The 18,061-nt window shown below is 33.2% G+C and overlaps 1 protein-coding gene across 2 annotated transcripts; it reads right to left on the bottom strand.

Moving 5' to 3' along the window:
- Positions 1-9,132: 9,132 nt before the first annotated feature.
- On the bottom strand, positions 9,133-17,607 carry LOC140021779 (probable LRR receptor-like serine/threonine-protein kinase At1g74360). 2 transcript variants are annotated; one of them, XM_072073063.1, is made up of 7 exons: positions 17,365-17,607; positions 13,278-13,365; positions 11,954-12,147; positions 11,704-11,851; positions 10,287-10,411; positions 10,111-10,204; positions 9,133-9,561 (listed from the first exon to the last, which is right to left on the bottom strand). In XM_072073063.1, the coding sequence occupies exons 3-7, from the start codon at positions 12,125-12,127 to the stop codon at positions 9,254-9,256; spliced, it is 849 nt and encodes a 282-aa protein (XP_071929164.1). In that variant the 5' UTR covers positions 12,128-12,147; positions 13,278-13,365; positions 17,365-17,607; the 3' UTR covers positions 9,133-9,253. The 2 variants fall into 2 exon arrangements, with proteins under 2 accessions (XP_071929164.1, XP_071929165.1); XM_072073064.1 differs by lacking the exon at positions 17,365-17,607 and adding an exon at positions 16,057-16,186.
- Between the last annotated feature and the right edge of the window lie 454 nt (positions 17,608-18,061).

Raw genomic sequence — 18,061 nt, 5'->3', positions numbered from 1 at the left:
GCGTCTAAAGTTAGCCTTCTGATCTATGGGTTTATGTTGAGATTTTGGTTAATAGTTAGACAATTTGCTGATAAATGTTGATAGACCATTCCTTTTTCTTAGAATAGTTAGCCATAAATTGGGGGAATCTGCGGTTTAGACGCTAATCGGGATGATGTTTCTTGGATCTTGACCATTCATACTTGATAGGTGTTTTTCTCGATATCTTGGCAATAAGGTAATTGGAGTAATCGTCATTGTCAGAAATTGGTATTTGTTTGCTGTTCTCATACTTGAGAACAAGTATGGTTTAGGTGTGGGAGAAATTGATGGGGTGCAATTTGATCATTTATTTTAGAATTAATTTTCTCTATTACCTTACCAAATGTGGATTAATTATCAGATTCCACTCACTTTTGGCATTTGCGCTTATCGCAGGGAGTTGGACCAAAATGTGGTAAAAAAGTGCGAATATCGTACTGCAAATACTGCTTGGCATGGTCACGTCAACCCAGGTCTTAACATGTCCAGAAGGTTCGGGAAAGGCGCGCAACACCGACTCTCGTTTGGAAGTGCAACGAAAGGAGTCAAATTGGGATTAGGAATCCTATCTTTTTGGTAGCTTTTGGAGAGCCAACTGCGGAGGAAATCAATGGAGACTAGGAGTCTTCCTTGTACTCCTTATTGGTAGTCGAATAGGAAATAGAGAATATATAGGATTTTAGTAAGGAAAAGAGCAGAGAATTTTGTACTACTTTAGGTTTTCTCTTGACTTTTTCTTTTTCGTCTTTTTTATGGGGTCTATTCATCGTATGTTAGAGGAAAGTAGAAAGAAATGGTCATTCTTTGGCTTAGTGGATTTTTTATTTACTATTCATTGAACCGATTTACTTTATCGAATTTTGGAGGAATGTCTTCGATAATGACTTCTGAATTTTCGCGTGGGATTTTCTCCATAGAGATGAACTAAATCTCTTTTTCTAGCCAAAGAACTACGGAGGTTTTGGTTCGTCTAAAAATTATGAGATCGAATTAATTTTATTTATTCCTCTTATTTATTGGTATTTGTATATTCTCTGATTGCAGTGCTTATGGTTGTTTAATTAATTGATTATTTTGGATCTGGATAATGAATTGATTTAGTAACCTATTGTCAATTGGAGCATTAAATTCGTAATTGTTTAATTGCTATAAAATAGTGACAACTGGCATGATTGGATTTATGTTAGGGAAATGCGCAGGCTAATCTAAAATAACCCTGGTAGTGTATTGTTTGGTTAGAATAGTCCTCCTCTAATACGTAAGGTAATTGGGGAATTAAATCTTTCGGGCGTACCTAAAATTATTTCTCAATTAGAGCAGTGATTAACGGACGTACCTTAATCACCGACACAGTAAGGAGGGGTTGACTGTTATCATGTGTTTGGCATTTATAACCTATTTATTAGTAAATAATTGGAATTACCTTTGCATTGATGATCAATTAGGTGAACTGTTGCCGAAGTTATTTCTTAGCTAGATCTTTAGTTATTATTAATCTGATTTTAGTAAATTGTCATTTAATTTTTAGTTAGCTATTTGTTCCTATTTGAACTGTTTTAATTGTCACCATTTATACAAAAGCACCCCTCTTGTTACTTGAATTGCAAAAGAGACAAATATCTTCAATCCCTGAGGAGACGACCTTACTTGTCCTTTATACAAATCAATAATTTTTTGTGAATAAGCAATCTCATTCTGGTATATCGGATTAAGTAAATTCTTCTGAAACAGGGTGAATCAAATAACTTATTATACATCCAAAGTCCCTACTCCAGTACTTAGAATTGGGTTACAACTACTTTAATTGACAACTAGGTTCATTTTTATTATTGCACAAGTGTCGACAACCTGTCATTTACCTATGCAGTCAATTTGTCCTTTGTTTTTGGTAAACTTGAGAGTTTATTGTTTGATCTGTATGTTCTCTTTGTTAAAGCCTTTTTTAAGGTTTTTTTTTCAAGGAGCCTTTTTTAAGGTTCAATTCTGTTGCGAATTGTTTAGTACCTTGAAAGGTTAATTGGCGGTCACATCATCAACTATCACTTAATTACATGCAATTTTTCCCTTACGGTGTGTTTGGTGCTTCCCAATTCCAATTCTGTTGTTTGGGTAGCGAATTGGTTTGTGGATTTAGAGCTGAATTGCAATTCTACCTGTCCCAATTTTGAGCTTTGAATTCTTTAGTTGGAGGTAGGAATTCAAATTCCAATTCCATAAGTCCGCTACTATTCGAGTCGAGGAGCTTATCAATCTAAGGTAAAATTAGAAAAATGGGTCTTATTTCACTACTCCAGGCTTTTCTCCTGTCCTTGGCACGTCTGAAATTACTGGGCTTGGTAAAAAGGAATTTGTTAAATACATAGGTTTTCAAAACTGTGTAAAAATATATCGTTAATTCTTGAATAAATCCCCTTACTAAAGCAACTCTTTAATTCACATGAACTTTGATTATTGGTGGGGGCAAAATCCCTTTTTTTTTTTTTTAATAAATGACTCTGATGATAAAGAACAGGAAGAAACATTGTTGCGGTTATCAAGAACTACCTACGCAAATTAAGAACTTTATCCTCATTTTGTTAATTCATATTCTGACCTTTCACCTACAATCTATACCTATATATATTAGATAGCAGGTTTTTGACCAGACGCTTCCACGAGTGTCAGAAATCTGAATCTCTTTTTATAATTTTAGATTTATTTGAATTTAATAACCCTTATTTTCTCCTTATCCCTTTCCACTCTTCAATTTACGTGACTCACTAACCCATAAAATTAAAATTCCTAAATTTTAACAAACAGATAATAACCACCCATGCAAAATGATATCTGCAAATTTCAATTCACGTCTCACATTTACTAACGACACTTATCATATCACTAATAATAATACTCACACTTACTATATTACTGATAGCAATAATTAACTGTTAATTTAAAAAACTCGCAACTACGAAAGTCATATATCCAAAATTTAGGAGTCTGTTTGAATTACAATTTTCACAATTCTACGTATTTTAAAAAAAACTCACAATAATTAACCATTAATTTAAAAAACTCGCAACTATGAAAGTCATATATCCATAATTTAGGAGTATATTTGAATTACAATTTTCACAATTCTACATATTTTATTGTCATAATGTATTTTACTCTCATAATCATTCACAAAACTGATGATCACTAACTCATTTTACCCATTTGCATTTGTCATCACATAAATGTATTAGAGAGCAGGTTTTTAACGAGGAGTTTCCACAAGCGTTAGAAATCTAAAACTTTTTTTACTATAATTTTAGATTTATTTTAATTCAATAACTCTTATCTTCTCCTTATCCCTTTTCACTCTTCAATTTACATAACCCATTAATCCACAAAATTAAAACTTAATTTTAACTAACAGATAATGACCACTCCTGCAAAATAATATCTGCAAATTCCAATTCACTTCTCACATTTACTACTAACACTTATCACCCCGCATAAAGGAATAGATTTGTTTCCTGATAGCAATAACTAACCGCTAATTTAAGAAACTTGCAACTACGAAAGTCACATATCCAAAATTTAGGAGTTTGTTTAAATTACAATTTTCACAATTCTACATATCTTATTGTCATAATGTATTTTACTCTCATAATCATTCACAAAATTGATGATCACAAACCGATTTTACCTATTTTCATTTGTCATCACACAAATTAAATAAAGTTAAAAAAAAGATTATGTATCATACTCTTATCATGGATGAATCCCACTTACAAGTATTTCAATCAGTGACGAAACCAAGATTTTTTTTTCTAAAGGGGTTAAAATTTTTCCTAACATAATTATTTTTATATGTTATGTTCAAAATAATTTTGATCTATTTAAATATATGACATCTAAAAATATCAAATTTTAATATTAATTATAAAGAGATGTAAAACATAAATAACATTTTTAAGAAAAAATTAATTCAAGGATAGTTAATTCACACACACACACACACACATAGATACATATATATATTCCCATAATATAAATTAAAATTGTAAAAAATTTGAAGGGTTAACTTTATTTTATACAAATATTTACACAATATGAATTAAAACTTTTAAAACTTAGAGAGAAGGAGCTATGGCCCACATTAGCCCCCCATTGGTTCCATCATTGATTTCAATGGCGTATTAATTTCAAACTTGCAACATTATGAAGGAGAAAACAACTGATCACAAAATAAATCTTATACCATAGTGAACCCACTAAAATATTTTTAAAAGGTTTAGCAAATTCACTTCTAAAAAATACAAGTCTTATTGAACTTTTTTTTTTTTTAGTATGAACTTTACAAAATTCAACAGAATTAATTAAACCACCAATATTGATTTTCATACTAAAAGTTGATTGATGTAAAAAAATCTTTGCATCTTTGTACAAAATTATCAAACCGAATGCATCATGTTTGTAAGTATTTTATTTTAAAATAATTTTCATCTATTTAAATATATGACATCTAAAAATACCAAATATTAACTTTAATTATAAAGGAATGTAAAAAATAAATAACTTTTTTGAGAAAAAATAATTCAAATGTAGTTAATTCATACACACACGCACGCATATACACACACACACATATGTTCTCATAATATAAACTAAAATTGTAAAAAAATTAGGAGGACCAACTTTATTTTACACAAATATTTACATAATATAAATTAAAATTTTTAAAACTTGAGAGGGGTGGTTGTGGCCCCCATTGGTTATATCATTGATTTCAATGGTATCTTAATTCCAAACTTGTAAAATTACAAAGAAGAAAACAACTGATCACAGAATGAATCTTACACTATAGTGATCCCACCGAAATATTTTAAAAAGGTTCACAAGTTCATTTCCAAGAAATACAAGTCTTACTGAACATTTTTTTTGTATTACGAACTCTACAAAATTCAATAGAATTAGTTAAACCACCAATATTAATTTTCATATTAAAAGTTAATTGATGTAAAAAATGTTCGCACCTTTGTACAAGATTATCAAATCGAATGTATAATATTTGTAAGTATTTCATTTTAAAATCAAATAATACATGCAATTACATTTATTTCTATCCATATATCATTCAATTTCTAATATAAATTTCTATTATTATTTCAAGATCCATATTTCACAAAAACGCAATTCTTGAATGATCTACATATTTTGTCATACATTGAACTATTGTTAAATAAATCTTAAATTTTAATTATATTGGTATAATTTTTTAAGTTTTTTCAAATTTATCCTCTCTTTTAATTTCTTCTGTTTAAACAATTTGAATATACTCTCAATTAGTGTAGGATCAACCCTTATAAAAATTAACACTAGTTAGGATAAGAAATAGTAGGGGTATAAACAATAACACAAAAGTGTGGGGGTAATTGTTAGATCAGTTCTTGACTTATGCATGCTTAACAAATGGTGAAATGTTAGTGCCAAGTGTAGATCATTGCATGACAAAAAAAAGAAGAACTCTTTGGTCAAATTTTCTTTAGTCTTGCTCCATTTCCAACCGAGAGAAGAATAGAGAGAAACTTTATGTCTTGCTCTATTTCTAACCGAGAGAAACTAAAGGGAAAGAGTTGAGAGAATCTCCTTGTCTTATTCCACTTCAGCCGAGAGAAACCATAGTGCCTTGTCTCCATTTGCAACTGAGAGAAACACTTTGTCTTGCCTCCATTTCCAGCCGAGGAGAAAGTAGGAAGGTGAGCTAACTTCTAGCTTGAGTTGTAGCAAAAAAATAAGGTAAAATGGCTAGAAACTTCAACCTTTCTATATACTTTAGAGGGATTTGGATGCATGTTTGGTTTGAGGTTGGATTGAAGTAGAAATTGGTAGTAGAAACTTGTTTCATTGCCGGAAATTTCCCCGTTTGGACCGAACTAGAGGTGACTCTTTTTTTTTTCCAAATTGTGGCTCTTGTTTTGCTGCAAGTTGCTAGAAAATCTTGAAGCCCTTTTGATATATGAATCTTGGTGAAAATATAGAATGTATGTGAGCTGGTAGCTGCTGAAATTTCCAGGTTGAAGCCGTGTGTTAAGCATGATACGGACAATCTTGTTCCACAGCTTTTCATTCAAAATTTTGGAAAAGGTTTTTCTAGGAATGTATGATATATGTCTTATTCTTGCTTTGCATGATATATACAGTACGTTTCCCTTTGAATTTAGTAGGAAGTTGATAACTTAGATGGAAAAAGTTTGAAGGAACTGTTGGAAATCTTGCTTGACTGGCCGAGTGAGGGAGAGAGGGAATTTTTCCAGTTTTTCCACGACTTTTGCCTGCAAAATTTCAGATTTTTGTTCGATATACTTTACAACTCACTAATCTTTACAAGCATGTTGGGTTTGAGTGAAAAATAAAAAGTTTCGTTGGAGGAAGGTTCACTTGGCAAACTACCTTCTTGCTGAAATTTTTTCGAGCTTTGGAACCATGGAAGAGGCTTGAGTTTTGAGCTCTTAAATGCAAATTTCTTTGCCGAGTTTTGCTGGGATGCCTAATTAATACCTTATATCATGTTACAAGCCTGTTATTGTGTGATTTATGATTGAAAGTGAGTAAGTGAGGTGCTGTTTTGGTGAGAAAAGTGAAGAGAGACTTGCTGGGAATTTTCTTGTCTGAACCATAGGGTGAAACTATGTTTTCCAGCTTGTGGCTTCCATTTTTGTCAAAGTTTTTCAAGGAGATTCATGCTTTATAATTACTTCATGATATAATGCATGATTTATGCCTGAACCGTGAAAAAAAGTTGAGTTTTGGGTTAAAAATCCACTTGCATGTAACTTTCTTTTGGAGGAAACTTCTAGCCTTGAACCGAGAAACTTTGTTAAAAGTTATTGTCAAATTTTGATGTGCTAAATCCAAAAGTTATAAGGGAATTGGAGTGGTAATGCTGGAGTTTCTGCTTGGAGCCCGAGAGTCACCATAATCACCATTTTCTTTCTAGATTTAATACTAAAATATTGGCTGCAAGCTTGCACACATTGGTTTATTGAACTTTTAATGTTTCAATCAAAACATGCATGAATAAATTCACTAGTTTTTGGAGAAATTTTGAAATAATCTAGATGAAAAATTTTTTGTCAAAAGAAGTCGAGAGTGAGGGCAAATTTTCCAACCTTATTTCAAGAATTTGGTTGCAAAAACTCTATACATTTTTACCTCCATGTTTGATAACCCTTTTGAAACTAGAGTTATGTGTTATGTCACATATTTTGACTAAGATAATTTAGTAGTTTGGAAAGAAAGTTAGTTTTGTCGAAAGGTCGAGTAATTATAGCTTGGGTATGTCTCAAGAGTCAGTGGTGAGTTAGAAGAAAACCCCTAAGTCAAGGCGTGACTGTCCACTTGATTGAGTGAGTGTTTCTTGTATGTATCATGATTAAATATTAAAGTATGGTTGTGGCTTGTTGCTTGGTGAACTGACGGATTGCTATGTCTAATTGTTTGAATTTTCAACTTAAATTGCTATTATTATTCACTGATAAAATATTAGTGTGTACTTTATCGCACTTGACCTACTTACTTTTGGAACCATCAATTGTTTAATTGCTACTGTTAACTATGCATGACCGTTTTGGGCCCAAACCCTAACGACGGTCGGCCTATTCGAGCCAGCAACGGATTCGATCGAGTAGGCCGATTTTCCTTGTGTACCGTTTATTGGTATACTTGAATATGACCCACCAAGGTGATCACCGAACATTGGATCACCGAGAATGTTGGGTACTGTTGCTTGGGAAATGACACTAAATCACTAAACATGAGTAAGTGCTATGTATTGAATCGGATGGAAGCCACATCTACAGCCTATATCAGTACAGTATCCTTTCACATTGAATGTGTTATTTGTTTTATATTGCTAATGGATATATATATATATCATGCTTTATAATTGATTTGTGATTGCTATGATTATTGTGGGATGGATGGGTTCACTTGGAACGTTACTGAGTATCAGCTCAACCCTTCTATTTGTTTTCCTTACATGAGTGGAAGGCGAGTGTGTGAATGGGGATGGCAATAGAAACGGCTGCATACGGGTACCCGTCCCATGAGAGGAGTAATAGGAAGGAGGATGAGGCGGGGTGAGGACGGGGACGGGGGGAATTTTTCTCCCCCCATTTAAAATGGGGCGGGAAGCGGGGGACGATACCCCCATCTCATCCCCCGTCCCGTCCCCCACTTCAATTTATTAATATAAATAAATGTAAAATATTATATAATCTAATAATAATAAATTTAGAATAATTGGCAACTAAACATAACATTTATCCCATTTCTATTCAATTTCCTAGTTGATATTTGGTACAAGCATGTTATGTATTCTATGAGTATTTTCAAATATTATTTATATAATCCAATTGAGTTTCTTAATTTTCTTGGTGTTTTATTTTAACACTTTTATTTTTTCATTTTTCATTTTTTTCACTTTTTCCAGTTTCGTATTGTATTTTATTCTTTGAATTTAGTTTTGATCTATTGAATAAAAGGTTCTAGAAAAAAAAACTAAATTATCACCCGCGGAGAAAGCGGGATGGGCCGTGGGGGGAGGGTAGGGGCAACAGAGGTGAGGGACGGGGTAGGGGTAGGAGGAGTTTTTTGGCAATGGGGCCTAGGATGGGGAAGGGATCCCCCGCCCCAAACTCGCCGCGTTGCCATCCCTATGTGTGAGAAGTCAGTAGTATAAGTTCGAAACTTAGAGTTCTACATTGGTGAATTTTTTGTATTTGAAGTAAAGTCATGCAGATTTATTATTTTAAGGAATGTACATATTAATTGATATAGTTAAGATAACTCTTGTTTTGGTTGGGGAAATATAAGCTTGAATGGATTGTTAGTAGTTAATCAAAATTAATGTTATCTCTGGAATTAATGTGAGTGAGTGAGTCATGACAGGAGTCAGACTGGCGATCCGCTAAACTCTAGGGTTCGCCCTAGGGTGAGATGGGATCGTCACAGTTGATAGGTAGCATGTAAAAGAATAAAGGTGAGAATTTTTTTTTTAGGTGTCATTTTTTGGATTTTTTTTAGAGTTGTTTTGGGAGTTAATCACCGTAATCATGAAAGACAAAAATAGTTTTTCAAAAATTTGTTAAATCCAAACAAAGACAGTCTGACATTCTTGAACATAGATAGATATCGTGACATACAGCAAATTAAAACTACATAATTAATCAAACGTTTTTCTTGATCTTACATATCTATGGGCCTACTCATTCTCAGTCATTAAGCTATGCAACACATCAGCAACCTGAAATGCAGCTAGACGCTTTGTTTCCTCTTTATAAATGCATTTTTTCCCCAATTCAATTAGTTGTGCTAGTAACTGTCTATCATATCCAGGCTGCAATAGTCTTTTTTGAACTTGATCTTCACATGCACTTGAATCTGGGATCAGCCTATTAACTCTTTCTATAAGGGAATCATTCTCGTCATATTTAACTGAGACATTGGTGATCATTTCAAATAACAAAACCCCAATGAAGTAGACCTCAGTCTTTGTGCAATTGACGAACCCTGGGAAAAAAATAGTAGAGTTTTGGATAAATATAGGAAAAGATATGCCCACATAGATAGAGACTATGACTCCTTTAACAAAGTTTATGTATACAAATCGTTGTATACTAATCGTGTTGGTCATGAGAACAATCAAACTAAAGAGAGTTATGGCAAAATTTTGTCCGAATAATGAAAGTAAAAACATTTTTAAAATCATCTGAGCTTAAAATATTTAATTCAAAAATTGCATACTCTATTCAAAGGAAAATAAAAAATAAAAAAGCAAAAAAGATAAAATCCAGACCAATTAACATTCTAATGCTGTTTGATTCCATATAGAAATATGAATAATGTGTCAAGTGAGGGTTAATATAATCTTTTTACAATTACTAGGGGAAGGTAAGTGATATTTCTAAAACTTCAATGGTGCCAAGTGATATTAAGAGAAAACTCAAGGATGGTTTCTGATATTATCCCTAAAGTTTTATAAAACACTTGAGTGGTGCAAGAAATAGAAATTGCAAGATATTATCATGAAAGCAATGAAGTAAGAGTTGGATAGCCTACCCCAGCATTGACCATCGTAGACAGGATCAGATCGACGACGACGTTCACCAACAGAAGTGACCGTGCCAAAGTCGCACAGCAAAGCCTTATCACCCTGGAATAAAATATCAACATCATGTCAAAATGTTGAATTAAATGTCAATGTATATCCCTAATTTTACAAGAGTTAATCTTACTTTTAATAAGACATTCTCTGGCTTGAGGTCACCATGAATAATGGGATCGGGAAAGTGTGAATGGACCAAATGTAGTCCATAGGCTATATCATGCAAAACTTTCACGATTGACTGTAATTCCAAATCTGCACCAGAAAACAGTTATTGAGTTACGTTACGGGGTAAAAAAAAAAGGAAAAGGTCATTTGCCTTGAAGCATGGACTAAAAGTTTTTCTGTAAAGATTCTCGCAGTTGAAAAGCTGTCTAGACTTGACGACAAAAAGTACTGTGTAATTTCACATAGGATAGTAGTTCTCTGTTTTATTTTCATGTCAGTATGCATACTATTCTTGCATTTCTTTCATTGCTGCTCACATTATTGTTTTCTCACTAGATGACAACAGTTCGCTAGCACATAAGCATCAAGAAGCTGGTCTAATTGAACAATTTCTTCTTAAAGAACCACAAAAATTAAAATTCAACTAATCAAGTTGCTTTTCGTTTTGTCAACATTCTGGTAATGCAAACGCTGTAACAAAAAAAATATAACAGAATGACTTTTAAATTCCACCAATTATAAAAACACCTGGAAAAAAAAATCAAATGCAGAAACCAATTTTTCTTATGCATATGGTGGAAGAATTCGGATACATTTATTTCTATGGAACTTTTATAGACTCTCAGATTTATTTCGATCTTCATCATACGGCAAAAAAAAGAGTACTTAAAAGGACCCAAAAGAGACCATGAGCCCATCATCTTCAACCATATTATATAAGGTTTCCCCGAGTAGAAGAATCTACCTTACTGTTATCATCAAGCCAACCGCGCTGCAATCCATCGTCAGATCATTGGTAAACCACACACTCCGGAAAAGAACATTTTTTCCGGTGAATATTGTTTTTGAGGGATATGTGGGGTAAGATATTTTTGACTTCTTAAATCATGACATATAAAGAAAGGTAAATGGGACAAAATGAACGTGCGCGTAATTAAATGGGAAGTGTATCCAAGGAATATGGGAACTACAGAAGTCTTCTTATCTATCCCACTCTTCCTCTAGTGAATTCAAGACGCAAAAGAACAAACAAAATAAGAACATCAAACCGGTAACATGCCAAATCATGTTGTGTCATCTGTAATAAATTTTTCAATCAACTAAATAAAGGAAACCTCATGATTGCATTTAGTAGGGAACAAATTTAGATATTTAAATTTTAAACGATCAAATGAGACAAACAATTTAGCATTCACAACAAACAAGGATGTCCAACACAATTACCGTAGATTTGTCTTAATACAAAATATATTTCATTTTTTTCTGGATATGTACAAACATATTTTACCGGGATAGCAACAAGCAATAAGGGAAAAACACGAAGTGAAGGTTTTATGCAATCAAAATATAGCAAAAGTAAATCAAATGAAGAAAGATACCATGTAACTTGTGTTTCAGTTGACCACCACTGATATACTCCATGACCAAGCATGCTCTTCTGCAAGCATCATCGAGTCCAAAGCCCACCAATTTGAGCAATGTATCCGCATACAGAAGTCTGTATTCTGATCTAAATTGTATCTCCGCCTATTCAATGTAATGAAACTAAAATAAATTCAATATCATGAAACTGAAAACTAAGTATCTAATTTATATTGCCTTATCATGAAAATGGATAAAGCATATTACCTTTACATATTGATAATAGCCCTGACGCTGTATCTTGAAAGCATAGCTTCCTGGCGGTAGCCCTGTAGGATCCCCATCCTCTACAGTGTGCACATAAATTTTTCCATATTGACCTCCTCCAATAAATACCCCATTGGTCTCAATACTCTCATAAAGTGCTGATTCTGATATCATATGTGAAAAATCCACTGGCGCTGCAAAATAATAACTGATTAGCAACACAACAACAGTTGAAGGATGATCTATGAAATGAATGACAATCAGCCACGCTGCAATGACCTTTTTATTCCTGTGGCAACACGTATTCTACCACGATTAATAAAGTTGACTTGCACATTGTTAACAGTGCACTCAGCTATAACTTAGGGGTCCATTAAATTTACATTATGTCCCTACTGAATAACCATTACTGCAAGCTTAATGTAGTAATTTAGATGGTCAAGCTAGTTACACGTTCTCCAAACAGTGCCTCTCATCTCTTGTTAGACCAACATGCCAAAGGAGCTTTCCTTTTGGATATTGTCTAAAATAGGAACTTGATGAAAGTCTGAATCAAATTTTGCACCAAAAAGTATCATAATCAATAATAAAATTGGTATGCCAAACAAACTTGTTTCAACTAATTAAGAATCCAATTAAGGTTTGACTATCATATCTAACATGCACACCATGCTCACTCTAAGCCATTTCCTAGAACTGTAGCCAGTCACCACAGGGAACATAAACAAAGATTTAGGTGAGCTATTAAGACCAAGATGCGTCCGCCTTGTGTTTTACATTTTCAAACATTTTTTAACATTTCGGTAATGGATGGAGATGTTGTTTGACAGCCAAATGAATGAGTTGTTGATTCCCCCACAGTTGTTTGTTTCTAAAAAGGAATGCAAATTGAAATCTAATTTCCATATAACTTCACAAAGAAGAAAATCTGAGTTTGAAAACCATTTGAAACTTGATACAAAAAAAAAAAAGAACACTTTTACCAAGCACTAATCTAGATATGATTGAATCCCTGTTAGGTCTAGCAAAAAGATGTCACACAGGATACAATCTTTAGTTGAAAGGATCCAAAAATACCAATTTTCAACAATGGACAAAGATTTAATCGTAGAATTGAGCTATACATCACTCATAACATTCAATGGGACTTAAGTGGAACAGTAACTCCTAAATTGAGGATACTCAATCTCATATTTCAAATTCTTGACATACTTCAAATACATAATTGGAGCTTTGTTGACTGTCTTTGAAAACATGCACGTATGTCTTAGCAGACTTAGTGATTACAAATAAATCTAAGCACATACATTATATGAGACGTTACCTTCATCAACGAAAAAGGAACAAAATCTCTCTACATGTCCAATAATGTTGGAGTACTTGAGAAATATCTGATGCAATGGAGATCCAACCTGTTTTTTGCATGCCAAAACTTAAAGTTTAAATAGTTATACAGACAAAATTACATGTTAGGTTAAAACGTTAACACAGTAAATATTCTTAGTAACATTTCCAGACGCAGCACTGTCTACCAATAAATGGAAGATCTTGGTTTAGGGGGGTACTATGTCAGTATGTAGCAAAGTCCATCACACTGGCAAATAACTGAGAACAGCCATATTGAAATAGCTTCGTACTAATACTTAACCTTATACCTGGCAATTAGGGATGGCAATGGGTGTGGGTGACTGCGGGCACCCGTCCCGCGGGGGGCTAATGGGGAGGGGGTTGGGGCGGGGGGCGGGGGAGTGTACCCCCGCCCCGCCACCCGCTTTAAAAAAACCAATATATAAAATATATATAGGTATATAATTATATATAATATATAATTTAATTAGTTACAAACTTATAATAATGATATTATTAGTTATATTTATTATATGATGTCTATTAGTATATATGATATAATTGATATTATTAATTATACTAATAATTATATATGTGTACTAATACAAATTATTAATTGGTTATACTAAATTTACTAATACATTTATACTAAATCCCTAATTACACTTAATACAATAACATTTTTTTTTAAAAAAAACACAAGCACAATAATGAATTAGTGATTGTATTTGTATGAAAAGTGAAAACTTGACTACTTTAGTTATATTTATTTCATCATGTTGGATTGTATTCAAATAATTTTTGTTTGATTGTTTTTATAAGTTTTAATTGTAAAATTACAATTGATGATGTGTTGATATTTTAGTACTTGATTATTTATTAAAATTTAATCATAATAAAATTATATAACAAATTTTTATTAGCCCCACGGGGGCACTCGCGGGGGAAGCGGGACGGGGCGGGGGAGCGGGGGACGGAGGATGGGGCGGGGGCAGGGGGAGTTTGTAGGCAGCGGGGCGGGGGATAGGGGAGAGGTCCCCCGCCCCAACCCCGCCCCGTTGCCATCCCTACTGGCAATTGGGTTGGTTGGGTGGGTTAATATTGGATTTTCATTTAAATGAGTTATACCCAACCCGCCCAACTTTAAATTGGATTAATTCTGGATTGGGTCATATTGGGTCATCTCAAACTCATGACCCAAATATGACCCAATATATTAATTAATAGATTTTGATACATAAACTTTCTCAAATATATTTTCATATACAAAAAAAAAAAATTAAGTGGGTGCCCAACACAAATACCCAAATCGCCCAAAAAAAGATTTTATTCTAATATTTTCACAAAGAAAGTATGATAATTTTGGATTTATGTAGTTTTTACATATTGAGAATACGGTTTATAAAAACAAAAATCTTTTAGCATGATTGAGTTATGTGGTAGTTATTAAGCACCGAGGGCATGAGTAGTTGTAAGTTGACATTAACGTCTCAAAATTAATTTCAAATTTAATCATGTTCAAATTCTTTATACTGAACATTTTGATGACGATAATATAAATGAAAAAAAAGTCACATTGTAGCTAAATATCTAACTCATAAATGCAAATTAATTTTTTTGTCACGATGAATCTGGCAACTATTCTAACACATCTGGCCTTTTCCATATCGGGTAATACCCTATTAAGTATGTAACCAAGGAATTAAAAATAGGCCAAGTAAAAAAAAATTAACTTGCTTGGACAAGAGATTATTTGCCCAAATATATTTGTTTACATCACCATTATAATTTTCATACACCTTTTTATCTTCCCAATTATCTTTTTATCTCATGTCGCGCCCCATTTTTCGTGACGGAAAAATATAAGTATAAAAATAGGTATTTACAAAATATGTAATCTTATTTTAAAATAAATGAAAAAGGACCTAGAATGGGACTTTAAAGAATGCGACAATTTGGGTCCAAAATTTAGTCTAAAAGGGTTTTTAAGAAAAAATAGGAGTCGCCACTTGGTATGAAATTTTGGTGTACCAAGTCACCCAAAAAATAAAGTAAAATAAAATAAAATAAAACCCTTTTTGACAACTCCAGGTCTTTGAAAACAAGAGAAAATGGATTCGGGAGTCACGGTTGAAGAAAGGGAAGGCAAAGGTTCGATTAACTCAAACCTAAGGCACCCTTTCAACCTAGTCTAAGCTAGTTGCGAGGTTTAGTCAAAAGACGGCCTAAAGGGTCTAGCGTTGGACTAGCCCATTTTTAAAAATCCTTACTAGCGTTGGACTAGCAAGTAAGCGGAGGGAGAAACCACAACTAGCGTTGGACTAGTGTGGTGACGTCATGCATTTTTAATACATAATAAGACAAGTAGACATAAATTAAAACAAATAAACACATAAGAGCACGTAGCACGTAACACATAAGCATAATATCTAGATGCAAAAATCCTAAGGAAAGCAAGTAAGGCACGTAACACATAAGCCACATAAGCACACAACCTATCTATTACATCGGGGAGCGCCTAACTACAATCTAAAAGGGGAAATAAAATAAAACAAATCTAATTATCCTATCTATTACATTTTTGAGGTATTTAAATGCCTCTCAAATAATTATAAAATTAACTAAAAAAGTATAAGAAAATTTAAATGATCATTCAAATCAAATAAACAAAGCATATAAAAATATATAAACATATAGGAGCACGTAAGAGCACATAAGAGCACGTAATTAACATTGAAATAATAATAATGAGGTACCTCCCTTTTGAAGTGGTGACTAAATGGAGTCAAATTGTCCTATTTATACTCACAATGAACAAAAGAATCATGGCACCAATTTAATTTTAAAAAAAAACAATAATAATAAAAGTACTAAGCTCACGCTAATATGTCAAACATAAAGAAATTTAAAATATCTAAAAATTACAAGTTGAATATGTTCAAAAGTAACATAATTAGTTATTGAAGAAAAGAAACAATCATAATAAAGAGAGCCAAAATTTGTCAAGGACTGAATTACAAAAAGTTGAAAACTTTTGGGGGACAAAAATTATATTTTCCAAAGTTCAGGGGTCCAAATTAAATGAAAGATAAAATTCAGGGACCAAAGTGAAATTAATTTAAGGACCGAGTTGAAAGGAATTTAAAATGTTATGGGCCGCAGTGAAAGTACTTGAAAGTACAGGGACTGAAGTGCAAGTTCGTTTCTGATTTGGGCAAGAAGAGGGCATCGGGCCTCCCTTTTTATTTTACTTGGGCCAAACCTACCTAAGCCCAACTGAAAACCCAACCTAAAACACACAGGCCAGCCCGTCTTTTATCACTCAAACCCAACCAAAATATATGGACTCAAAACTCTTAGCCCAACAGAAACCCAAAAGAAAATAAACCAAAACCCATTTTCATAACCCAACCAAAACTAACTCTTGGCCCAACCGAAATAAAACATTAGCCCAAACCCCTTTTTTCTTTCTTTCTTTTCTTTCTCTTTTCTTCCCCATACGTTTCCTTTCCTTCTTCTTCGGCCAACCGAAGAAGCTTCAGCTGGTAGCCATGGTGGCGGCGCCACCGGACCGCCGGTCACCGGCGACTTTTCCAGTGGCCAAAATTTCTCAAAATACATCTTTCCACTCCATTTTTCGCGTAGGTTCCATTTCCGGAGTTAATTTTTACAAAAGATGACCCGAAGGTGGCCGAAAAGCAAAAAGCCAGTCCAGTTTTTTATTTTTTAAAACACTATAATCTTCACCAAAAATCTTAAAAATTATGCCAAAACCCTCCTTATAACTTCTACATTACAACTATAATCTAAGTTGAACAAGAAAACAACATAAAAAGGCTGAATTAAGGCAAAACAGTCCCTAAAATTCTTTTTGGCATTTTTTCAAACAATTAACATGCATTCACAGAAATCATCTTTTCCTTAATGTTTATTCATGGCTTTACCCCAAAATTTCAACAACACCAGCAGCAACAACAAGAAAACAGCAGGAACAACCAATAATACATGAATTCAACACGATAAAGAAAAAAAAACGGGAAATAGTTCAATGGAAGTGTTGATACCTCTTATGACCTTAGTTAAAATTGTTGATGAAATTCCAATCTCCTCGCGTCCGATTGCTTGCTTTCTTGTGCTTGATTCTGTGTGTGTATATTAGGAAAAGAGAGGGAGCCGAATGGAGAGAGGAGTTTTTCTTTTTTTTTTCTTGTTATGGCTTGTCTTCTGTCCTGTGGGAGAGAGCCGAGAGAGGAGATTTTTGTAGCCAACAGTAGAGCCTTTTTTGTGTGTGTTTTTTTTTCCTCCTTTTCCCCCAGAGAGAGCCGAGTGATGTCTTGACTAGGAGTGTTAAGTTGGGCCAAATGATGATTTTTTCTTCCAAAGACAAGAAGTATGCATGGGCTATCAATGATGAATTTTTTACCAAAATGGGAAGAAATGTTAATGAGGATGGAGTGTAAAAATGGGTTAATAGTGGTTCTGATGAAACAAAATGATTAGAATGATTTTTTTTATTTTCTTAATTTTCCTTCTTTTGTTTTGTTTTGTTTGTTTGTTGTTTTTTTTTTAATTTTTCTTCTTTTCCTAAAACAAACCTGCAAAAATGAGAAAAATGCAAATTAAAATGCAAGAAAATAAATAACTCATTAAATAGAAAAAATTCAAGAAAATATTAAAAATTGACAAAAATTTGGTGTCTACAGCTTGTCCCTCTTTGTCTAGAGTTTCAAAGAAACTCAAGACAAAGACGTAGACACCAAA

This window comes from Coffea arabica, chromosome 11e (assembly GCF_036785885.1).
Source record: "Coffea arabica cultivar ET-39 chromosome 11e, Coffea Arabica ET-39 HiFi, whole genome shotgun sequence".
Taxonomy (NCBI): Eukaryota; Viridiplantae; Streptophyta; class Magnoliopsida; order Gentianales; family Rubiaceae; genus Coffea; species Coffea arabica.
This window is presented reverse-complemented; position numbering and strand designations above follow the sequence as displayed.

What these genes read in the sequence shown, in the direction of transcription:
- LOC140021779 (XM_072073063.1), bottom strand. Translation starts at nt 12,127, where the DNA reads ATGATATCAGAATCAGCACTTTATGAGAGTATTGAGACCAATGGGGTA. An exon ending in GCTATTATCAATATGTAAAG is followed by an intron (nt 11,852 to 11,953) that starts GTAATATGCTTT and finishes TACATTGAATAG; the next exon opens with GCGGAGATACAATTTAGATC. An exon ending in CAGAGAATGTCTTATTAAAA is followed by an intron (nt 10,205 to 10,286) that starts GTAAGATTAACT and finishes ATTTTATTCCAG; the next exon opens with GGTGATAAGGCTTTGCTGTG.